Source organism: Barbus barbus (assembly GCF_936440315.1).
Source record: "Barbus barbus genome assembly, chromosome: 1".
In the NCBI taxonomy this organism is placed as follows: Eukaryota; Metazoa; Chordata; class Actinopteri; order Cypriniformes; family Cyprinidae; genus Barbus; species Barbus barbus.
The window spans coordinates 8,542,995-8,562,242 of NC_136729.1; the positions used below are offsets into that span (position 1 = coordinate 8,542,995).

At 36.2% G+C, this 19,248-nt stretch overlaps 1 protein-coding gene across 3 annotated transcripts in view; it reads left to right on the plus strand.

Annotated features, from left to right (window-relative positions):
- Positions 1-19,248, plus strand: part of LOC306858792 (diacylglycerol lipase-alpha-like) — a 117,414-nt gene that overhangs the window by 65,507 nt on the left and 32,659 nt on the right. For all 3 annotated transcript variants that reach the window (XM_079399516.1, XM_079399517.1, XM_079399518.1), the window contains exons 3-4: positions 16,580-16,791; positions 18,260-18,361. In XM_079399516.1, the coding sequence (XP_079255642.1) occupies positions 16,580-16,791; positions 18,260-18,361 (314 nt within the window). The remainder of the gene's footprint in view (positions 1-16,579; positions 16,792-18,259; positions 18,362-19,248) is intronic.

The following is a 19,248-nucleotide window of genomic DNA, read 5'->3' on the forward strand; positions in this document are numbered from 1 at the left end:
CACAGACACACACACACACACACACACACACACATACACACACATACACAAACACACACAAACACTCATACACGGACATACATGCACACACAGTTTGTTGGAGATGCAGATATTTGAAATAAGTGATAGGTAACAAAGATTATTGCACATATTCACTTTTTAAGAGTTTAGATGTCATTTTCAGGTTCCACTGTAATCATAATCTGGCAAAATTATAAAAACTGATATGTCTGTATGAACAAAATGGTAAACTTTGACTCAATGAGGTTTAAAATGTTATAACAGTGATTTTATAATGTTTTATCTTGAATCCTTCAGTAACCATTGAACAGTACTGTTTTACAGCTTAATAAGGCCATTAGTGGTCTTCCGCTGCCATCTAGTGGTTATAAATGCCAATTTCTCATACAATATTGTTTTTAAACTTTATAACTATTATAGTGTTATTTTTGGCCCAGTCTCTCTTAACTTATAAAAATTTTTGATAATTATTGATCTAGAGACTCCAGAGAATATCATTGCTGTGGTTTGATCGAGATTGAGCAAAAAAACAGAGACTAGTTCGCAAAAGTAGGTTTTTAACACATTAATTATTAATGAACAATTTGATTGACAGCATTAGTCCAAGAGGCAAAGTTGTTCAGAATGAGGAGATCTATCATATAATATGAAGATGTAGTAAATAAGTGAATATTATTAACATTTTATTGCAATTAGATTTAATTTCCCTTAGAAATACTGTTTCAGAAGCCTTTTTCACTGTTATAGCGCCACCTATGGTCCGATCTCCATGAAACTTTTCATGCTTGTTAAGAGTCATATGAGACATGTTTTCACCAACTTTCGTAAAGTTTCAAGTTTTCGTTTAGGTTTTATAGGAGTTTGGGTATGTGTGGGCATGCCTCCTTTTTAAATGAGCCATTTATGGCTAACCAAAAGACAAAATTAAACTTTTTTTCGATAATTATTGATCTAGGGAGTCCAGAGATTATTACCGCAGTAGTTTGATCGAGATTGAGGGAAAAACCAGGGACTAGTTCGCAAAAGTAGGTTTTTAACATATTTCTAAATAATTAATGAACGATTTGATTGACAGCAATGGTTTTAGAGGCAAAGTTGCTCATTGTGAGGAGATCTATCAAACGATGTGCATATTGTGTGCATATGTAAAACACCACGTGATTACAGAGCCAAAAAAATCTCGTTAGCGCCAACTAGTGGCCGATTTCTTTCAAAATTCTTACAGACCTTTAGGGCTCTGAGTCGAACATGCCTACCGAGTCTCGTTCCGATTGACCTCCGTTAACCTTGTTTAATAGGTGCTTAAATTATTTGGCCAATGGCGGCCATGTTTTTTTAGATACACCATTGTCCTCATAGATGCTTGTGCCCCTTCAGACGAAGACACTGCATACCAATTTTGAAGTCGATCAGAGCAACGATTGCCTAGTTTTTTCTGTCTTATAGCGCCCCTAAGTGGCAGAGCTGCGCAATTTTTTTTATTTGACCAAAGATTGAGCTCGTACATACGTGTACCGAGTTTGGTGAATATAGCTCATTCTGTTCCAGAGTAATACTTCCAATAACATTTGGCTAACGTTAGCATAGACGCTAATTGATGTACCGTTTCGGTCGAAAATCGAAATTTCAACTTTTTTTTGATAATTATTGATATTCAGTGTCCATAGAATATTTCTGTACTGGTTTGGTTCCGATCGGGCGAAAAACCTAGGACTAGTTCGCAAAAGTAGGTCTGGGATACAGGTCAATTTTAGGGCAAGAAGGAAGCGTCGTAGCTCAAAAATTTCAGACTCCACTTTTGTTCGGGCTAACCCAAGGATTGCAACGATGTAAAGTTTTTGAGTCTACGACACACGGTTTACGACTGTGGGCCAAAAATGTCTGAAATTTTAGGTTTTTGCGCTGTAGCGCCCCCGTTTGGCCGATTGGGCTGAGACTTTGATACGTTCTCCCCAAATTGAGCTCTACCTTCTGACCAAGTTTCAAGTCTCTAGGCCTTACGGTTTGGGCTGCACGATTCGTTTTAGGGCAGAAAAAAAAAAAAAATGGGCAATTATAATTACCAATATAGCTGCAAGCAGCGATTAACCGGGGTTCGTGAAATTGACGCCCTTTAAGGTTGGCCAACCTGGATGTATGGCTGACAGTTAAAAACATCCAGAATGGAGAGCAGGCTCACAGACACACAACACTCATGCACACACAGTGAAATTAAATGATTAAACTGGCCTATTAATACTCTATGAACATATTCACACACACACACACACATTTAAATGAAATGGTCAAACGGTCACAGTAATAATTATTAAGCCTGCTTACACACACACTCACACATACAAACACACACAGAAACACTCATACACGGACATACATGCACACACATTTTGTTGCAGATATTTGAAATAAGTGATAGGTAACAAAGATTATTGCACCTATTCGCTTTTTAAGAGTTTAGATGTCATTTTCAGGTTCCACTGTAATCATAATCTGGCAAAATTATAAAAACTGATATGTCTGTATGAACAAAATGGTAAACTTTGACTCAATGAGGTTTAAAATGTTATAACAGTGATTTTATAACATCTCCATAAGCAAGATATAAACAGTACTGTTTAAGAGTTTAATAAGCCCATTAGTGGTCTTACGCTGCCATCTAGTGGTTATAAAAGCCAATTTCTCATACAACACTGTGTTTTTAAGCTTTATAACTATTATAGTGTTATTTTTGGCCCAGTCTCTCTTAAATTATCAAAATGTTTTGATAATTATTGATCCAGAGAGTCTAGAGAACAGTACTGAAATGATTTGATTGATTTTGAGTTAAAAACTGAAAGCTAGTTGACAAAAGCATGTTTTTCAAAATAATATCAATCTCAAAATTATTAAACTAGCCTATTAATACTCTATAAGCATATTTACATACACACAAAAACACACATGCACACACACATAGAAATTAAATGGTCAAACCATGACAATAACAATCATAAAGCCTGCTTACACACACATACACACACACACACACACACACACAAACACACACACACACACACACACACACACACACACACAAACACACTTGTATACACACACACACAGAAACACTCATACACGGACATACATGCACACACATTTTGTTGCAGATGCAGATATTTGAAATAAGTGATAGGTAACAAAGCCTATTGCACTTATTCACTTTTTAAGAGTTTAGATCTCATTTTCAGGTTTCACTGTAATAAAAACCTGGCAAAATTATAAAAACTGATATGTCTGTATGAACAAAATGGTAAACTTTGACTCAATGAGGTTTAAAATGTTATAACAGTGATTTTATAATGTTTTATCATGAATTCTTCAGTAGCCATAGAACAGTGCTGTTTTACAGCTTAATAAGGCCATTAGTGGTCTTCCGCTGCCATCTAGTGGTTATAAAAGCCAATTTTTCATACAACACTGTGTTTTTAAGCTTTATAACTATTATAGTGTTATTTTTGGCCCAGTCTCTCTTAACTTATAAATTTTGTGATAATTATTGATCTAGAGACTCCAGAGAACATCACTGCTGTGGTTTGATCGAGATTGAGCAAAAAAACAGAGACAAGTTAGCAAAAGTAGGTTTTTAACACATTTGTAAATAATTAATGAACGATTTGATTGACAGCATTAGTCCAAGAGGCAAAGTTGTTCAGAATGAGGAGATCTATCAGATGATATGAAGATCTAGTGTATAAGTGAATGTTATTAATATTTTATTGCAATTTGAGGTCATTTCCCTTAGAAATGCTGTTTCAGAAGCCCCTTTTCACTGTTAAAGCACCACCTATGGTCCGATCTCCATGAAACTTTTCATGCTTGTTAACGGTCATGTGTCACATGTTTTCACCTACTTTCGTAAAGTTTCAAGTTTTTGTTTAAGTTTTATAGGCTGTTGGGTTTTTGTGGCCACTTGTCCTTTTTTAAATGAGCCAATTATAGCTAACCAAAGGACAAAATTCAACATTTGTTCGATAACTATTGATCTAGAGAGTCCAGAGATTATTACTGCAGTGGTTTGATCGAGATTGACCAAAAAACCAGAGACTAGTTCGCAAAAGTAGGTTTTAGACATATTTCTGAATAATTAATGAACGATTTGATTGACATCTTTGGTCCAAGAGGCAAAGTTGTTCGGAATGAGGAGATCTATCATATGATATGCATTATTTGTGGATATGTAAAACACCACGTGATCACTAGGCCAAAAATCTCGTTAGCGCCAACTTGTGGCCGATTTCTTTCAAAATTCTTACAGACCTTTGGGGTCATGAGTCAAACATGCCCACCGAGTTTCGTTCCGATCGACCTCCGTTAACCTTGTCTAATAAGTGCTCAAATTTTAATGGCCGATGGCGGCCATGTTTTTTGAGATACGCGAATGTCCTCATAGATATTTCAGCCACGTCGGACAAAGACACTGCGTACCAAGTTTCAAGTCGATCGGACCAACGGTTACCCAGTTACAGTTTTTTCGATCTTATAGCGCCACCAAGTGGCAGATCAGTGGTATTTTTTGTTTTTTGACCAAAGTTCCTATTGCTATATATATGTACCAAGTTTGGTGAAGATATCTCATTTCGTTCACGAGTTATAGCATTTTTCGTAAAATAGGTCCTCGACTTTTAAATGTTTTTGGGCCCCATTACAAAAATGAGTGGACGTTTCAAAGATTTTTTTGATAATTATTAATAAGCCCTAGACAGAGAACATTTCGGCAGTAGTTTGGTTGCGATTGGGTGAAAAACCTACGACTAGTTCACCAAAGTAGGTTTTAAACCTAATTGCAAATAATTAAATAACAGTTTGATTGACAGAAATGATCCTAGAGACAAAGTTGTTCAGAATGATGAGATCTATCATGTGATATGAATGACTTATGTATTTGTGAATATCTAAGATGTTTTTTTTACAGTTAATTTCATGTACAGTTGAAATATTGTGTTTTTGATGGCTTTTCTGACTGTTATAGCGCCACCTATGGTCCGATCTTGATGAAACTTTTCTTGCTTGTTCACAGTCATGTGACACATGTTTTCACCAACTTTCGTAAAGTTTCAAGTTTTCGTTTAGGTTTTATAGGCTGTTGGGTATGTGTGGCCACACCTCTTTTTTGAAATTAGCCAATTATGGCTAACCAAAGGACAAAATTCAACATTTTTTCGATAACTATTGATCTAGAGAGTCCAGAGATTATTACTGCAGTGGTTTGATCGAAATTGAGTGAAAAACCAGAGACTAGTTCGCAAAAGTAGGTTTTAGACATATTTCTGAATAATTAATGAACGATTTGATTAACAGCTTTGGTCCAAGAGGAAAAGTTGTTCATTATGAGGAGATCTATCAGATGATATGCATTATGTGTGGATATGTAAAACACCACGTGATTACAGAGCCAAAAATCTCGTTAGCGCCAACTTGTGGCCGATTTCTTTCAAAATTCTTACAGACCTTTAGGGCCATGAGTCGAACATGCCCACCGAGTTTTGTTCCGATCGACCTCCGTTAACCTTGTCTAATTGGTGCTTGAAATGTTTTGGCCAATGGCGGCCATGTTTTTTGAGATACGTGAATGTCCTCATATACACTTGTGCCCCTTTGGACCAAGATGCTGCATACCAATTTTGAAGCCGATCGGACCAACGGTTGCCTAGTTATAACCATTTATATGTTTTTTCTGTCTTATAGCGCCCCTAAGTGGCAGAGCTTCGCAATTTTTTTTATTTGACCAAAGATTGAGCTCGTACATACTTGTACCGAGTTTGGTGAATATAGCTCATTCCGTTCCAGAGCTATACTTCCAACAACATTTGGCTAACGTTAGCATAGACGCTAATTGGAGTACTGTATCGCCCGAAAATCAAAATTGCAACTTTTTTTTGATAATTATTGATATTCAGTGTCCACAGAATATTTCTGCACTGGTTTGGTTCCGATCAGGCGAAAAACCTAGGACTAGTTCGCAAAAGTAGGTCTGGGATATAGGTCAATTTTAGGGCAAGAAGGAAGCGTCGCAGCTCAAAAATTTCGGACTCCACTTTTGTTCGGGCTAACCCAAGGATTGCAACGATGTAAAGTTTTTGAGTCTACGACACACGGTTTACGACTGTGGGCCAAAAATGTCTGAAATTTTAGGTTTTTGCGCTGTAGCGCCCCCGTTTGGCCGATTTGGCCGATTCTTTGTATCTGAGTAGCGAGCAAGACTACTACCTTCTGACCAAGTTTCAGCTCTCTAGCCCTTACGGTTTGGGCTGCACGATTCGTTTTAAGGCAGAATAATAATAATAATAATAATAAATATAGCTGCAAGCAGCGATTAACCGGGGTTCGTGAAATTGACACCCTTTAAGGTTGGCCAACCTGGATGTATGGCTGACAGTTAAAAACATCCAGAATGGAGAGCAGGCTCACAGACACACAACACTCATGCACACACACTGAAATTAAATGATTAAACTGGCCTATTAATACTCTATGAACATATTCACACACACACACACACACACACACATTTAAATGAAATGGTCAAACGGTCACAGTAATAATTATTAAGCCTGCTTACACACACACTCACACATACAAACACACACAGAAACACTCATACACGGACATACATGCACACACATTTTGTTGCAGTTATTTTAAATAAGTGATAGGTAACAAAGCCTATTGCACCTATTCGCTTTTTAAGAGTTTAGATGTCATTTTCAGGTTCCACTGTAATCATAATCTGGCAAAATTATAAAAACTGATATGTCTGTATGAACAAAATGGTAAACTTTGACTCAATGAGGTTTAAAATGTTATAACTGTGATTTTATAGCATCTCCATAAGCAACTTATGAACAGTACTGTTTAAGAGTTTAATAAGCCCATTAGTGGTCTTACGCTGCCATCTAGTGGTTATAAATGCCTATTTCTCAAACAACACTGTGTTTTTGAGCTTTTTAACTGTAATAGTGTTATTTTTTGCCCAGTCTCTGTTAAATTATCACATTTTTTTGATAATTATTGACCTAGAGAGTCTAAAGAACAGCACTGCAATGATTTGATTGATTTTGAGTTAAAAACTGAAAGCTAGTTGACAAAAGCATGTTTTTCAAAATAATATCAATCTCAAAATTATTAAACTAGCCTATTAATACTCTATAAGCATATTTACATACACACAAAAACACACATGCACACACACATAGAAATGATCAAACCATCACAATAACAATCATAAAGCCTGCTTACACACATACACACACACACACACACACACACACACAAACAAACACACTTGTATACACACACACACACACACACACACAAACACACTTGTATACACACACACACACAGAAAAACACTTGTATACACACACACACACACACAGAAACACTCATACACAGACATACATGCACACACATTTTGTTGCAGATGCAGATATTTCAAATAAGTGATAGGTAACAAAGCCTATTGCACTTATTCAGTTTTTAAGAGTTTAGATGTCATTTTCAGGTTTCACTGTAATCATAATCTGGCAAAATTATAAAAACTGATATGTCTGTATGAACAAAATGGTAAACTTTGACTCAATGAGGTTTAAAATGTTATAACAGTGATTTTATAATGTTTTAACTTGAATCCTTCAGTAACCATTGAACAGTGCTGTTTTACAGCTTAATAAGGCCATTAGTGGTCTTCCGCTGCCATCTAGTGGTTATAAATGCCAATTTCTCATACAACACTGTGTTTTTAAGCTTTATAACTATTATAGTGTTATTTTTGGCCCAGTCTCTCTTAAATTATAAACATTTTTTGATAATTATTGATCCAGAGACTCCAGAGAACATCACTGCTGTGGTTTGATCGAGATTGAGCAAAAAAACAGAGACAAGTTAGCAAAAGTAGGTTTCTAACACATTTGTAAATAATTAATGAACGATTTGATTGACAGCATTAGTCCAAGAGGCAAAGTTGTTCAGAATGAGGAGATCTATCAGATGATATGAAGATGTAGTGTATAAGTGAATGTTATTAATATTGTATTGCAATTTGAGGTCATTTCCCTTAGAAATACTGTTTCAGAAGCCCTTTTTCACTGTTAAAGCACCACCTATGGTCTGATCTCCATGAAACTTTTCATGCTTGTTAACGGTCATGTGTCACATGTTTTCACCAACATTCGTAAAGTTTCAAGTTTTTGTTTACATTTTATAGGCTGTTGGGTTTTTGTGGCCACGTGTCCTTTTTTAAATGAGCCAATTATAGCTAACCAAAGGACAAAATTCAACATTTTTTCGATAACTATTGATCTAGAGAGTCCAGAGATTATTACAGCAGTGGTTTGAACGAGATTGACCAAAAAACCAGAGACTATAGTTCGCAAAAGTAGGTTTTAGACATATTTCTGAATAATTAATGAACGATTTGATTGACATCTTTGGTCCAAGAGGCAAAGTTGTTCAGAATGAGGAGATCTATCATATGATATGCATTATTTGTGGATATGTAAAACACCACGTGATCACTAGGCCAAAAATCTCGTTAGCGCCAACTTGTGGCCGATTTCTTTCAAAATTCTTACAGACCTTTGGAGTCATGAGTCAAACATGCCCACCGAGTTTCATTCCGATCGACCTCCGTTAACCTTGTCTAATAAGTGCTCAAATTTTAATGGCCGATGGCGGCCATGTTTTTTTAGATACGCGAATGTCCTCATAGATTTTTCAGCCACGTCGGACAAAGACACAGCATACCAAGTTTCAAGTCGATCGGACTAACGGTTACCCAGTTACAGTTTTTTCGATCTTATAGCGCCACCAAGTGGCAGATCAGTGGTATTTTTTGTTTTTTGACCAAAGTTCCTATTGCTATATATATGTACCAAGTTTGGTGAAGATATCTCATTTCGTTCACGAGTTATAGCATTTTACGTAAAATAGGTCCTCGACTTTTAAAAGTTTTTGGGCCCCATTACAAAAGTGAGTGGATGTTTCAAAGATTTTTTTGATAATTATTAATAAGCCCTAGACAGAGAACATTTCGGCAGTAGTTTGGTTGCGATTGGGTGAAAAACCTACGACTAGTTCACCAAAGTATGTTTTGAACCTAATTGCGAATAGTCAAATAACAGTTTGATTGACAGAAATGATCCTAGAGACAAAGTTGTTCAGAATGATGAGATCTATCATGTGGTATGAATGACTTATGTATTTGTGAATATCTAAGATGTTTTTTTTTACAGTTAATTTCATGTACAGTTGAAATATTGTGTTTTTGATGGCTTTTCTGACTGTTATAGCGCCACCTATGGTCCGATCTTGATGAAACTTTTCTTGCTTGTTCACAGTCATGTGACACATGTTTTCACCAACTTTCGTAAAGTTTCAAGTTTTCGTTTAGGTTTTATAGGCTGTTGGGTATGTGTGGCCACACCTCTTTTTTGAAATTAGCCAATTATGGCTAACCAAAGGACAAAATTCAACATTTTTTCGATAACTATTGATCTAGAGAGTCCAGAGATTATTACTGCAGTGGTTTGATCGAAATTGAGTGAAAAACCAGAGACTAGTTCGCAAAAGTAGGTTTTAGACATATTTCTGAATAATTAATGAACGATTTGATTGACAGCTTTGGTCCAAGAGGAAAAGTTGTTCATTATGAGGAGATCTATCAGATGATATGCATTATGTGTGGATATGTAAAACACCACGTGATTACAGAGCCAAAAATCTCGTTAGCGCCAACTTGTGGCCGATTTCTTTCAAAATTCTTACAGACCTTTAGGGCCATGAGTCGAACATGCCCACCGAGTTTTGTTCCGATCGACCTCCGTTAACCTTGTCTAATTGGTGCTTGAAATGTTTTGGCCAATGGCGGCCATGTTTTTTGAGATACGTGAATGTCCTCATATACACTTGTGCCCCTTTGGACCAAGATGCTGCATACCAATTTTGAAGCCGATCGGACCAACGGTTGCCTAGTTATAACCATTTATATGTTTTTTCTGTCTTATAGCGCCCCTAAGTGGCAGAGCTTCGCAATTTTTTTTATTTGACCAAAGATTGAGCTCGTACATACTTGTACCGAGTTTGGTGAATATAGCTCATTCCGTTCCAGAGCTATACTTCCAACAACATTTGGCTAACGTTAGCATAGACGCTAATTGGAGTACTGTATCGCCCGAAAATCAAAATTGCAACTTTTTTTTGATAATTATTGATATTCAGTGTCCACAGAATATTTCTGCACTGGTTTGGTTCCGATCAGGCGAAAAACCTAGGACTAGTTCGCAAAAGTAGGTCTGGGATATAGGTCAATTTTAGGGCAAGAAGGAAGCGTCGCAGCTCAAAAATTTCGGACTCCACTTTTGTTCGGGCTATCCCAAGGATTGCAACGATGTAAAGTTTTTGAGTCTACGACACACGGTTTACGACTGTGGGCCAAAAATGTCTGAAATTTTAGGTTTTTGCGCTGTAGCGCCCCCGTTTGGCCGATTTGGCCGATTCTTTGTATCTGAGTAGCGAGCAAGACTACTACCTTCTGACCAAGTTTCAGCTCTCTAGCCCTTACGGTTTGGGCTGCACGATTCGTTTTAAGGCAGAATAATAATAATAATAATAATAATAATAAAAATCTTAACAAATACAATAGGGTTTCTGCACTACGTGCACGAACCCCTAAAAATCTTAACAAATACAATAGGGTTTCTGCACTACGTGCACGAACCCCTAATAATAATAATAAAAATCTTAACAAATACAATAGGGTTTCTGCACTACGTGCACGAACCCCTAATAATAATAATAAAAATCTTAACAAATACAATAGGGTTTCTGCACTACGTGCACGAACCCCTAATTAGAATGATTTCTGAAGGATCATGGGACATTGAAGACTGGAGTAATGGTGCTGAAAATACAGCTTTGATCACAGGAATAAATGCTGTTTTATAGTATAGGTATTCAAATAGGAAACCAATATTAGAAATTACAATAATATTTCACTATATCACTGATTGTTACTATATTTTTTAAATGAATACTGCCTTGATGAGACTCAAAGAGACTCAAAGTCAAAGACTCAAAAACAAGGTCAATTATTTATCAGGTTTATAATATAGCCCTAACATAATATATTATCAAAACAAACTATTTAAACTGATAGAATAGAATACAAACTGAAGCAAAACTTAAGCTGAGATCTGTAATTTAAATATAAACAAAAGTGAACATATGAATTCTTCTATAGCGGTCTAAACATCGATATGAAGTACAGTTTGTACAATACTCTTGTGTGTGACTGTACATGGTTCAGAGTTTTGTTACCATTCTTTGCCCATCCTCCGTTATTTCCAGCACTTAATCAAGCCACTCTTCTTTAATATATGAGGATGTTTTATTTCACATGTCATTGCGTTTGCGTTGTCTCTCGTGTTGAGCGCACCGCAACCATTGAAGTATTCAGTTTCTACGGCGACTCATTTGGTGCATATCGTTCTCTTTCTATGAAACCTGTAAACCGCATTCACCGGTTCTAACTCTGTCGTGACATCAGCTCTATAGCGGTTTGCCCAAGCATTGCTATTCTTTCCCTTTTACTGGCGGCATTCAATCAAATGGCTTCCCAACTCATTTTTGTGTGCGCAAGGCACATTATTTCTTCTGCGCGGCCGCGGTGGAAGATGAGCGCGGTCGCGCGTGCGCTCAGCTTAGAGGGAACACTGCGTGGGAGCCCTGTATTTAAGGTAGCCCGTCGGGCAGGGCAGTGATACATTTTGGTAGCCCGACTGGAAAACACAATAGCCCAGGGACGTTGGGCTATCGGGCGAGATTCTTGTTTCTCAGAGTCTGAGGGTCCTTTAGGTGCTTTTTTGTAAATTCCAAGTGTGTTTTCTTTTGTCTTCACTGAGGAGAAGATTGAGTTTGGCCACACCGCCATAAAGCCCAGATCGGTGGAGTGTTGCAGTGATGTTTGTCCTTCTGTAGATTTATCCTATCTCCACATATGATCATGGAGCTCAACTAGAGTGACCATCAGGTTCTTGGTCACCACTTTAACCAAAGCCCTTCTCCATCAATTGCTCAGTTTGGCCAGGAGGCCAGCTCTAAGAAGAATCCTGGTTGTTTCAAACTTCTTCCATTAAGGGTAACAGAGACTACATGCTTCTGTGACTCTTCAATGAAGCAGAATGTTTTTCTGAACTCTTCCCCAGATGTGTGGCTTGACGCAAACCTGTTTCTGAGCTCTACAGATTGTTCTTTTGACCCCAGGGCTTGGTTTTTGCTCTGATATGCATTATCAGCTGTTGGACGTTTTATTAAGACGTGTGTGCCTTTCCAAATCATACCCATTCAATTGAATTTGCCACAGGTTACCTTCACTCAAAGTCTAGTAACACCTACAAGCAGTATGAATGCTCCTGAGCTAAATTCCAACTGTCCCAGATAAGGGTATGAGTACTTATGCAATGGAATCATTAAAGTGTTTTATTTTTAATAAATTTGCAAAGATGTTAAAAAACTTTTTTTTTTTTTTTGCTTTACCATAATAGTGTATGGAGTGTAGATTGATGTGGGAAAAAATAATTTAAAGCAGTTTAACATAAGGCAGCAACATAAATGTGAAAAAAATGAAGGGGCACTTCATTCGCAAGGCACTGTGTATATACACATACCATTCGCAAGGCACTGTGTATATATGTGTGAATATATATATATATATATATATATATATATATATATATACAGTGGCATGCGAAAGTTTGGGAACCCCTTGCAGAATCTGTGAAAATGTGGATAATTTTACCAAAATAAGAGAGATCATACAAAATGCATGTTATTTTTTATTTAGTACTGTCCTGAGTAAGATATTTTCCATAAAAGATGTTTACATGTAGTCCACAAGACAAAAAATAGCTGAAATTATTAAAATAACCACATTCAAAAGTTTGGGAACCCTTGGTTCTTAATACTGTGTGTGGTTACCTGGATGATCTACGACTGTTTTTTTGTTTTGTGATGGTTGTTCATGAGTCCCTTGTTTGTTCTGAACAATTAAACTGAGCACTGTTCTTCAGAAAAAATCCTCCAGGTCCTGCAGAATCTTCAGTTTTCCAGCATCTTTTGCATATTTGAACCCTTTCCAGCAGTAACTGTATGATTTTGAGATCCACCTTTTCACACTGAGGATGATTGAGGGACTCAAACACAACAATTAAAAAAGGTTCAAACATTCACTGATGCTCCTGAAGGAAACACGATGCATTAAGAGCCGGGGGGTGAAAACTTTTGAACAGGATGAAGATGTCCAAATTTTTCTTATTTTGTTGAAATATCATATTTTCCCATTTAGTACTGCCCTTCTGACGCGACAGAAGATACTTGCATGTTTCCTGGAAGACAAATGAAGTACAATTTACCTTGATCTTCAAATTCAAAAAGTTTTCACCCCCGGCTCTTAATGCATCGTGTTTCCTTCAGGAACATCAGGATTCTGCAGGACCTGGAGGATTTTTCTGAAGAACAGTGCTATATATATACATATACACAGTCATGGCCAAAAATATCAGCACACTTGGTAAATATGATCAAAGAAGGCTGTGAAAATCTGCATTGTTAATCCTTTTGATCTTTTATTTAAAAAAAATCACAAAAATCTAGTCTTTCATTGGATAATAAGAATTTAAAATGGGGGGAAATATCTTTATGAAATAAATGTTTTTCTCAAATACACATCGGCCACAATTAACGGCACCCTTTTATTCAATACTTTTTGAAACCTCCATTTGCCAGTTTAACAGCTCTAAATGTTCTCCTATAATGCCTGATGAGGTTAGAGAACACCTGACAAGAGATCAGAGACCATTCCTTCATCCAGAATCACTCCAGATCCTTCAGATTCACAGCTCCATTACGGTGCTTCTTCTCTTCAGTTCACCTCACTCATTTTCTACAGGGTTCAGGTCAGAGGACTGGAATGGCCAGCAGAAGCTTGGTTTTGTGCTCAGTGACCCATTTTTGTGTTGTTTTTGAGGTTTGTGTTTGGATTATTGTACGGTTGGAAGATCCAAACATGGCGCATTATAAGATTTCTAACAGAGTCAGACACTTATTGATTTTTTATCTGTTGGTATTTGATAGAATCCATGATGCCATGCGTCTAAACAAGATGTCCAGGACCTCCAGCAGAAATATAGGCCCACAACATCAAAAATACAGCAGTATATTTCATTGTACACATGGGGTACTTTTTATCCCTGTGTTCACCAAACCCATCTTGAGTGTTTGCTGCTAAAAAGCTAATTTTTTTACCTTTTTCATTTGAAGTTCCAGTCATGTCTGATAACTGAATATGCTTGAGTTTGTTTTTGGATGAGCTAGGAGAATTTTTCTTGAAACCCTCCCAAACAACATGTGGTGATGTAGGTGCTGTTTGATGGTTTTCTGACCCCAAGACTCAACTCTTTTCTGCAGTTCTCTAGCTGTGATCCTTGGAGAGTCTTTAGCCACTCAAACTCTCCTTCTCACTGTGCATCAGGACGATATAGACACACGTCCTCTTCCAGGCAGTTTCATAACATTTTCTGTTGATTGGAAATTCTTAATTATTGCCCTGATGGTGGAAATGGGAATTTTCACTGCTCTAGCTCTTTTCTTAAAGCCACTTCACTAATTTGTGAAGCTCAAGTATCTTTTGCTGCACATCAGAAATATATTCGTTGGTTTTTCTCATTGTGATGGATGATTAAGGGAATTTGGGCTTTGTTTTCCCTCCTATTTATATTTATGTGAAACAGGAAGCCATGGCTGGATAATTTCATGTTCATAATCACCCTGGAGTGCTCAAAATTGTGAATATGAATGGGAATATACTTCAGAGATATTTTACTCATAAGAATTTCTTGGAGTGCCAATAATTGTGTCCAACGTGTATTTTAGAAAAAACATTTATTTCATAATGAGATTTCCCGCCATTTTAAATTCTTATTATCCAATGAAAGGTTAGATTTTTGTGATTTTTTTTTTTTTCAAAGATCAAAAGGATCAACAACGCAGATTAATTTTCACAGCCTTCTTTGATCATATTTACCAAGGGTACCGATATTTTTGGCCATGACTATATGTATGAATGTGTGTGTGTGTTTATATTCTTAAACCAATGCTTATGTAAATAGATGACATTTAGTTTAATCAATACAACAGTTTAGAGCAGGAAAAAGTCAATCGGTTCACTCCGAGCAGAATCGATATTTTAACGTTTCCGTTCCTGCGTTCCTCTGTATTATTACCGTTCCGAAACCGGTTCGAGTAGAAAAAATAACGATTATCGTTTTTTTTTAAATTGTCTTTGCCTATAATAATAATAATAATAATAATAATAAAGTACAGTGTTTTCTTTACACAAAAAGAAAAAGAAAGAGGAAAAAAAACACAGAAAGAGATGGTATCTTAAACCGCTGCGCTTAGTCACAGCCAATACAGCATCATCTTATCTAGATTTTAAAATTTCTAAATGTAGGCTACTAAACAAAAGAAAAAAATCTATTAATGCTTTAAAGACATTAAAGTATTTTTTTAAAGATATTTAAAAATGTTTGCTGCAAATTGTTTAAAAAAAAATAACGCTACTTGTATAAAATTGCGGGAAATTTTGAGGGAAAAAAACAAAACAAAGGCTAAGCCGCGTCGCATTTTATTAGGCTATTATTCAGAAATGATGCAGGCTAAAATGCCAGTAAATCAAAAAATGTTTAACATTATAAACACAGTTATTAGTTTTTCTCCACAACAAATCCTCTAAACTTAAGGCATAAAACGTCAGGCTATAAAGGCTATAAAAACGTCATTCCAAAAACAAATTAAAGGTGAAACTGATGTCTACCTCTTTCACTCGGCACGAATCCAAATGTTGCCATATTCTCGACATATACTAAAATATTATTTATTGGCTTTTACTTTCATCGACGTAAAACATCATCCCCTTCACATCGGCAATAACAGTACAGTGAGGCTTTCGTTTTCGTTCCTTGAACCGGTTCAGAGCCCTGGTTTGAGTTTACATAAGAAGTGGTTTAACATTTGCACACAGATCCATTCTGCTTATGTTTCAGCATAAATATCATAATAAAACTCTAGATTTCTATTTTAATTTTAAATTGTTGGTACTGACCAACATAAGTTGTGATTGTTATTAACAGTTCTGTTTATTTCATACACATTTTATCAACTGCTAATAAAGAACAAAAATTACACTCATTTTGAGGTGACTCGTGGAACCAAACTAGATTTTTCTCTGTGTTAGCACAAGAATAATTAAGTACGCAGATAAAGTATCGATTGCATGACATAATATTTGGCTCTTTATAAACTAAACTAACAATTTTTGTTGGCAAGTGGAAAAGAAATGTGAAAAATGAAATTTCCCAACGGGTTCATTTGTATGTTTGAAATCATTGTAACACACATCTTGTCATAAATGTCAGATTTCTGAGATGTGTGTTCATGTGATGCTGTGACTGTGCTCTTTTGGCAGGCTCGTGGTTCTGTCCGTGGTTCTCTTTGGGCTGCCGTACAGTTCAGAGCAATCATGCTCGGTTACGCTGGTGGATCACGGTCGCGGTTACCTCGGCATCCTGGTCAGCTGTCTGATCTGCGAGAGTGCCATCATGTGGCTGAGCATGAGAGGCAGCATCCTGTATACACAACCCAGAGAGGCAGTGCAGTACGTGCTGTATATACGGCTGGGTAAGACACACACACTTGCACATTTATAAAAACAAGCATGAAAAACTTTCATTAGTTCTCTCAATACATGCAATCTCATATGTCAACTCCGTTAACTATAGGGATCCATCATAGACATGCTTCTGAAGCAAATGCTATTCCAAATTTTAAGGCAGCATTGCAAGTATTATTTGTGGTGAAAGCAATCCCAGAATGCATTGCAATGAATGGACCCTTTTCACAAGACTGTGATGATGCATTTCAACGGTCATCAGCATCGTAAATCCTCAATTTTAATTTTTTTATTATTTTATTTTAAATGTATGTACATTTATAATGCTATTTTTTTATTATATCACCTTTGCATCAAATTACAAAAAAACTAGTTAATACTAATGCAAGGGTGTTTCTAATGCAGCGTTTATAGGAGGGACTGTAAATTTGACATCGTTCTCTATTTTGACTTTCGTTATCAGTCTCTCTCATTTTTTTTTCTTTTGATTGAAAGACGTGAAAACACTATTGTGGAGTTTTTCTTTTGCTATTTGAGCAAATCTTCCATTCTCCTCATTTGCAAGTCACTTTGGATAAAAGTGTCTGCTAAATAACTAAATGTAAATGGGAATGGAGAAAGTATATTTATGGTACTCTCCCCTTCACTGCTCTTGAAGTTAACCCAACTATGACAACTTCCACTGCTGAGAAACCCGGAAATGTGAAAAAGGTCTATGGACAAACTATGGACAAAAACTGATCAATCTAATTGAAGTGGATTATTTTCTACAGTGATTGTGTGCTTTTGTGCTTTTTCTGACACACACACATGTGGATTAGAAGTTTATAGAAGCTTGCTTCCAGCACAGAAGAAAAAAAATGTAATTTGGACTTTTAATTAAAAAATTCTGATTTTGTTTCTTCGAATGGCAGTTTGTATCGTACAATTCAGACCGTTTTTCCAGAATTGCAAATTTATATCTTGAAAATTTTAATTTTTTTTTTTCCTGAATTCTGAGTTCATATCTTGCAATTCACAATTCAGTTTTTTTTGTTTCCGCCACGGAATAAAAATATAAAAAAAGGTAGTTGCAAATTTTTATCTCACAGTTTCTCACAATTTTTTTTCCTCGCAATTGCAAATTCACATCTTGCAATTCTTATTTTTTCTGTCAGAATTCTGAGTTTACATTTTTTTTTTTTTCAGAATTTTGAGATTTTATCAAGTTTATATCTTGCTATTGTAGAATTGCAAGGGGGGGAAAAAAATCTTAATTGTGTTATTTTTTATGTTTTTTTTAATCCCATTGCAGAAACAGGCTTTCATTTGACCAAAGGGGTCTTTGAGTTTTGACCAAATCAATGAGCAATAATAATACTGATGCTTACCGTAACAAGATTTTTTGGGTTGCAATGTTTCATTGCAAATTGACAGTGAAACGTGTGGTTAGGCCTTAAATCAGCACTTGACATTAATTGTTATTCCTCTCTGCAGCCATCCTGCTAGTGGAGCTGGTGTACGCGGTGGTGGGCATCGCCTGGTTGGTGCAGTACTACCAGCCCTGCTCCGACATAACCGCCAAGAACCTCACCCTGGGTAAGACATGAATAAAAAAAAAAAAAAGAAAAAGTGACATACTGTATGGGAGTGTCGGAAATATGAATATATTTCTGACAATGAGTAATTTTGCAGTCGTCTTAATGGTGTGTATATATATACTGATATTGTTGTTTTCTTTAAATTAAATAAAAAATTATGTCTTAAGTCGCTGGGGTATATTTGTAGCAATAGCCAAAAATACATTGTATGGGTCAAAATGATTTATTTTTCTTTTAATGACAAAAATAATTAGGATACTAAGTAAAAATCATGTTCCATGAAGATATTTAGTAAATTTCCTACTGTAAATTTATCAAAAATTTATTTTTGATTATTATTATTATGCATTGCTAAGAACTTCATTTGGACAACTTTAAAGGCGATTTTCTCAATATTTGGATTATTTTGCACCCTCAGATTCCAGATTTTCAAATAGTTGTATCTCAGCCAAATATTGTCCTATCCTAACAAACCATACAAGTTCAAGTTCTGTTTATTTCTAAAGCACATTTACTAACGGCCGCCGACCGACCAAAGTGCTGTACAATAAGTTATTATTGATTACGTTTCTTATTTGTGTATCTATATTGTAATTAGAGACAATAAAAACAGGACAAATTACATGTTAAAAGCCGAGACAAACAAATGAGTTTTGAGAGCAGATTTAAACTCAGATAAAGTGGAAGCCATTTTAATTTGGGTCGGGAGATTATTCCACAGAGTGGGGCCAGCCACTTCAAAGGCTCTATTTCCCCTTTTTTCCAAGCGGGTTCTGGGAATCTGAAGCAGGAATTTGTTTCCCGATCTAAGTCCTCGCTTAGGAGTGTACGAGTCTGTCAGATAAGATGGTGCAAGATTATTTAAAGATTTATAGACAAGCAATA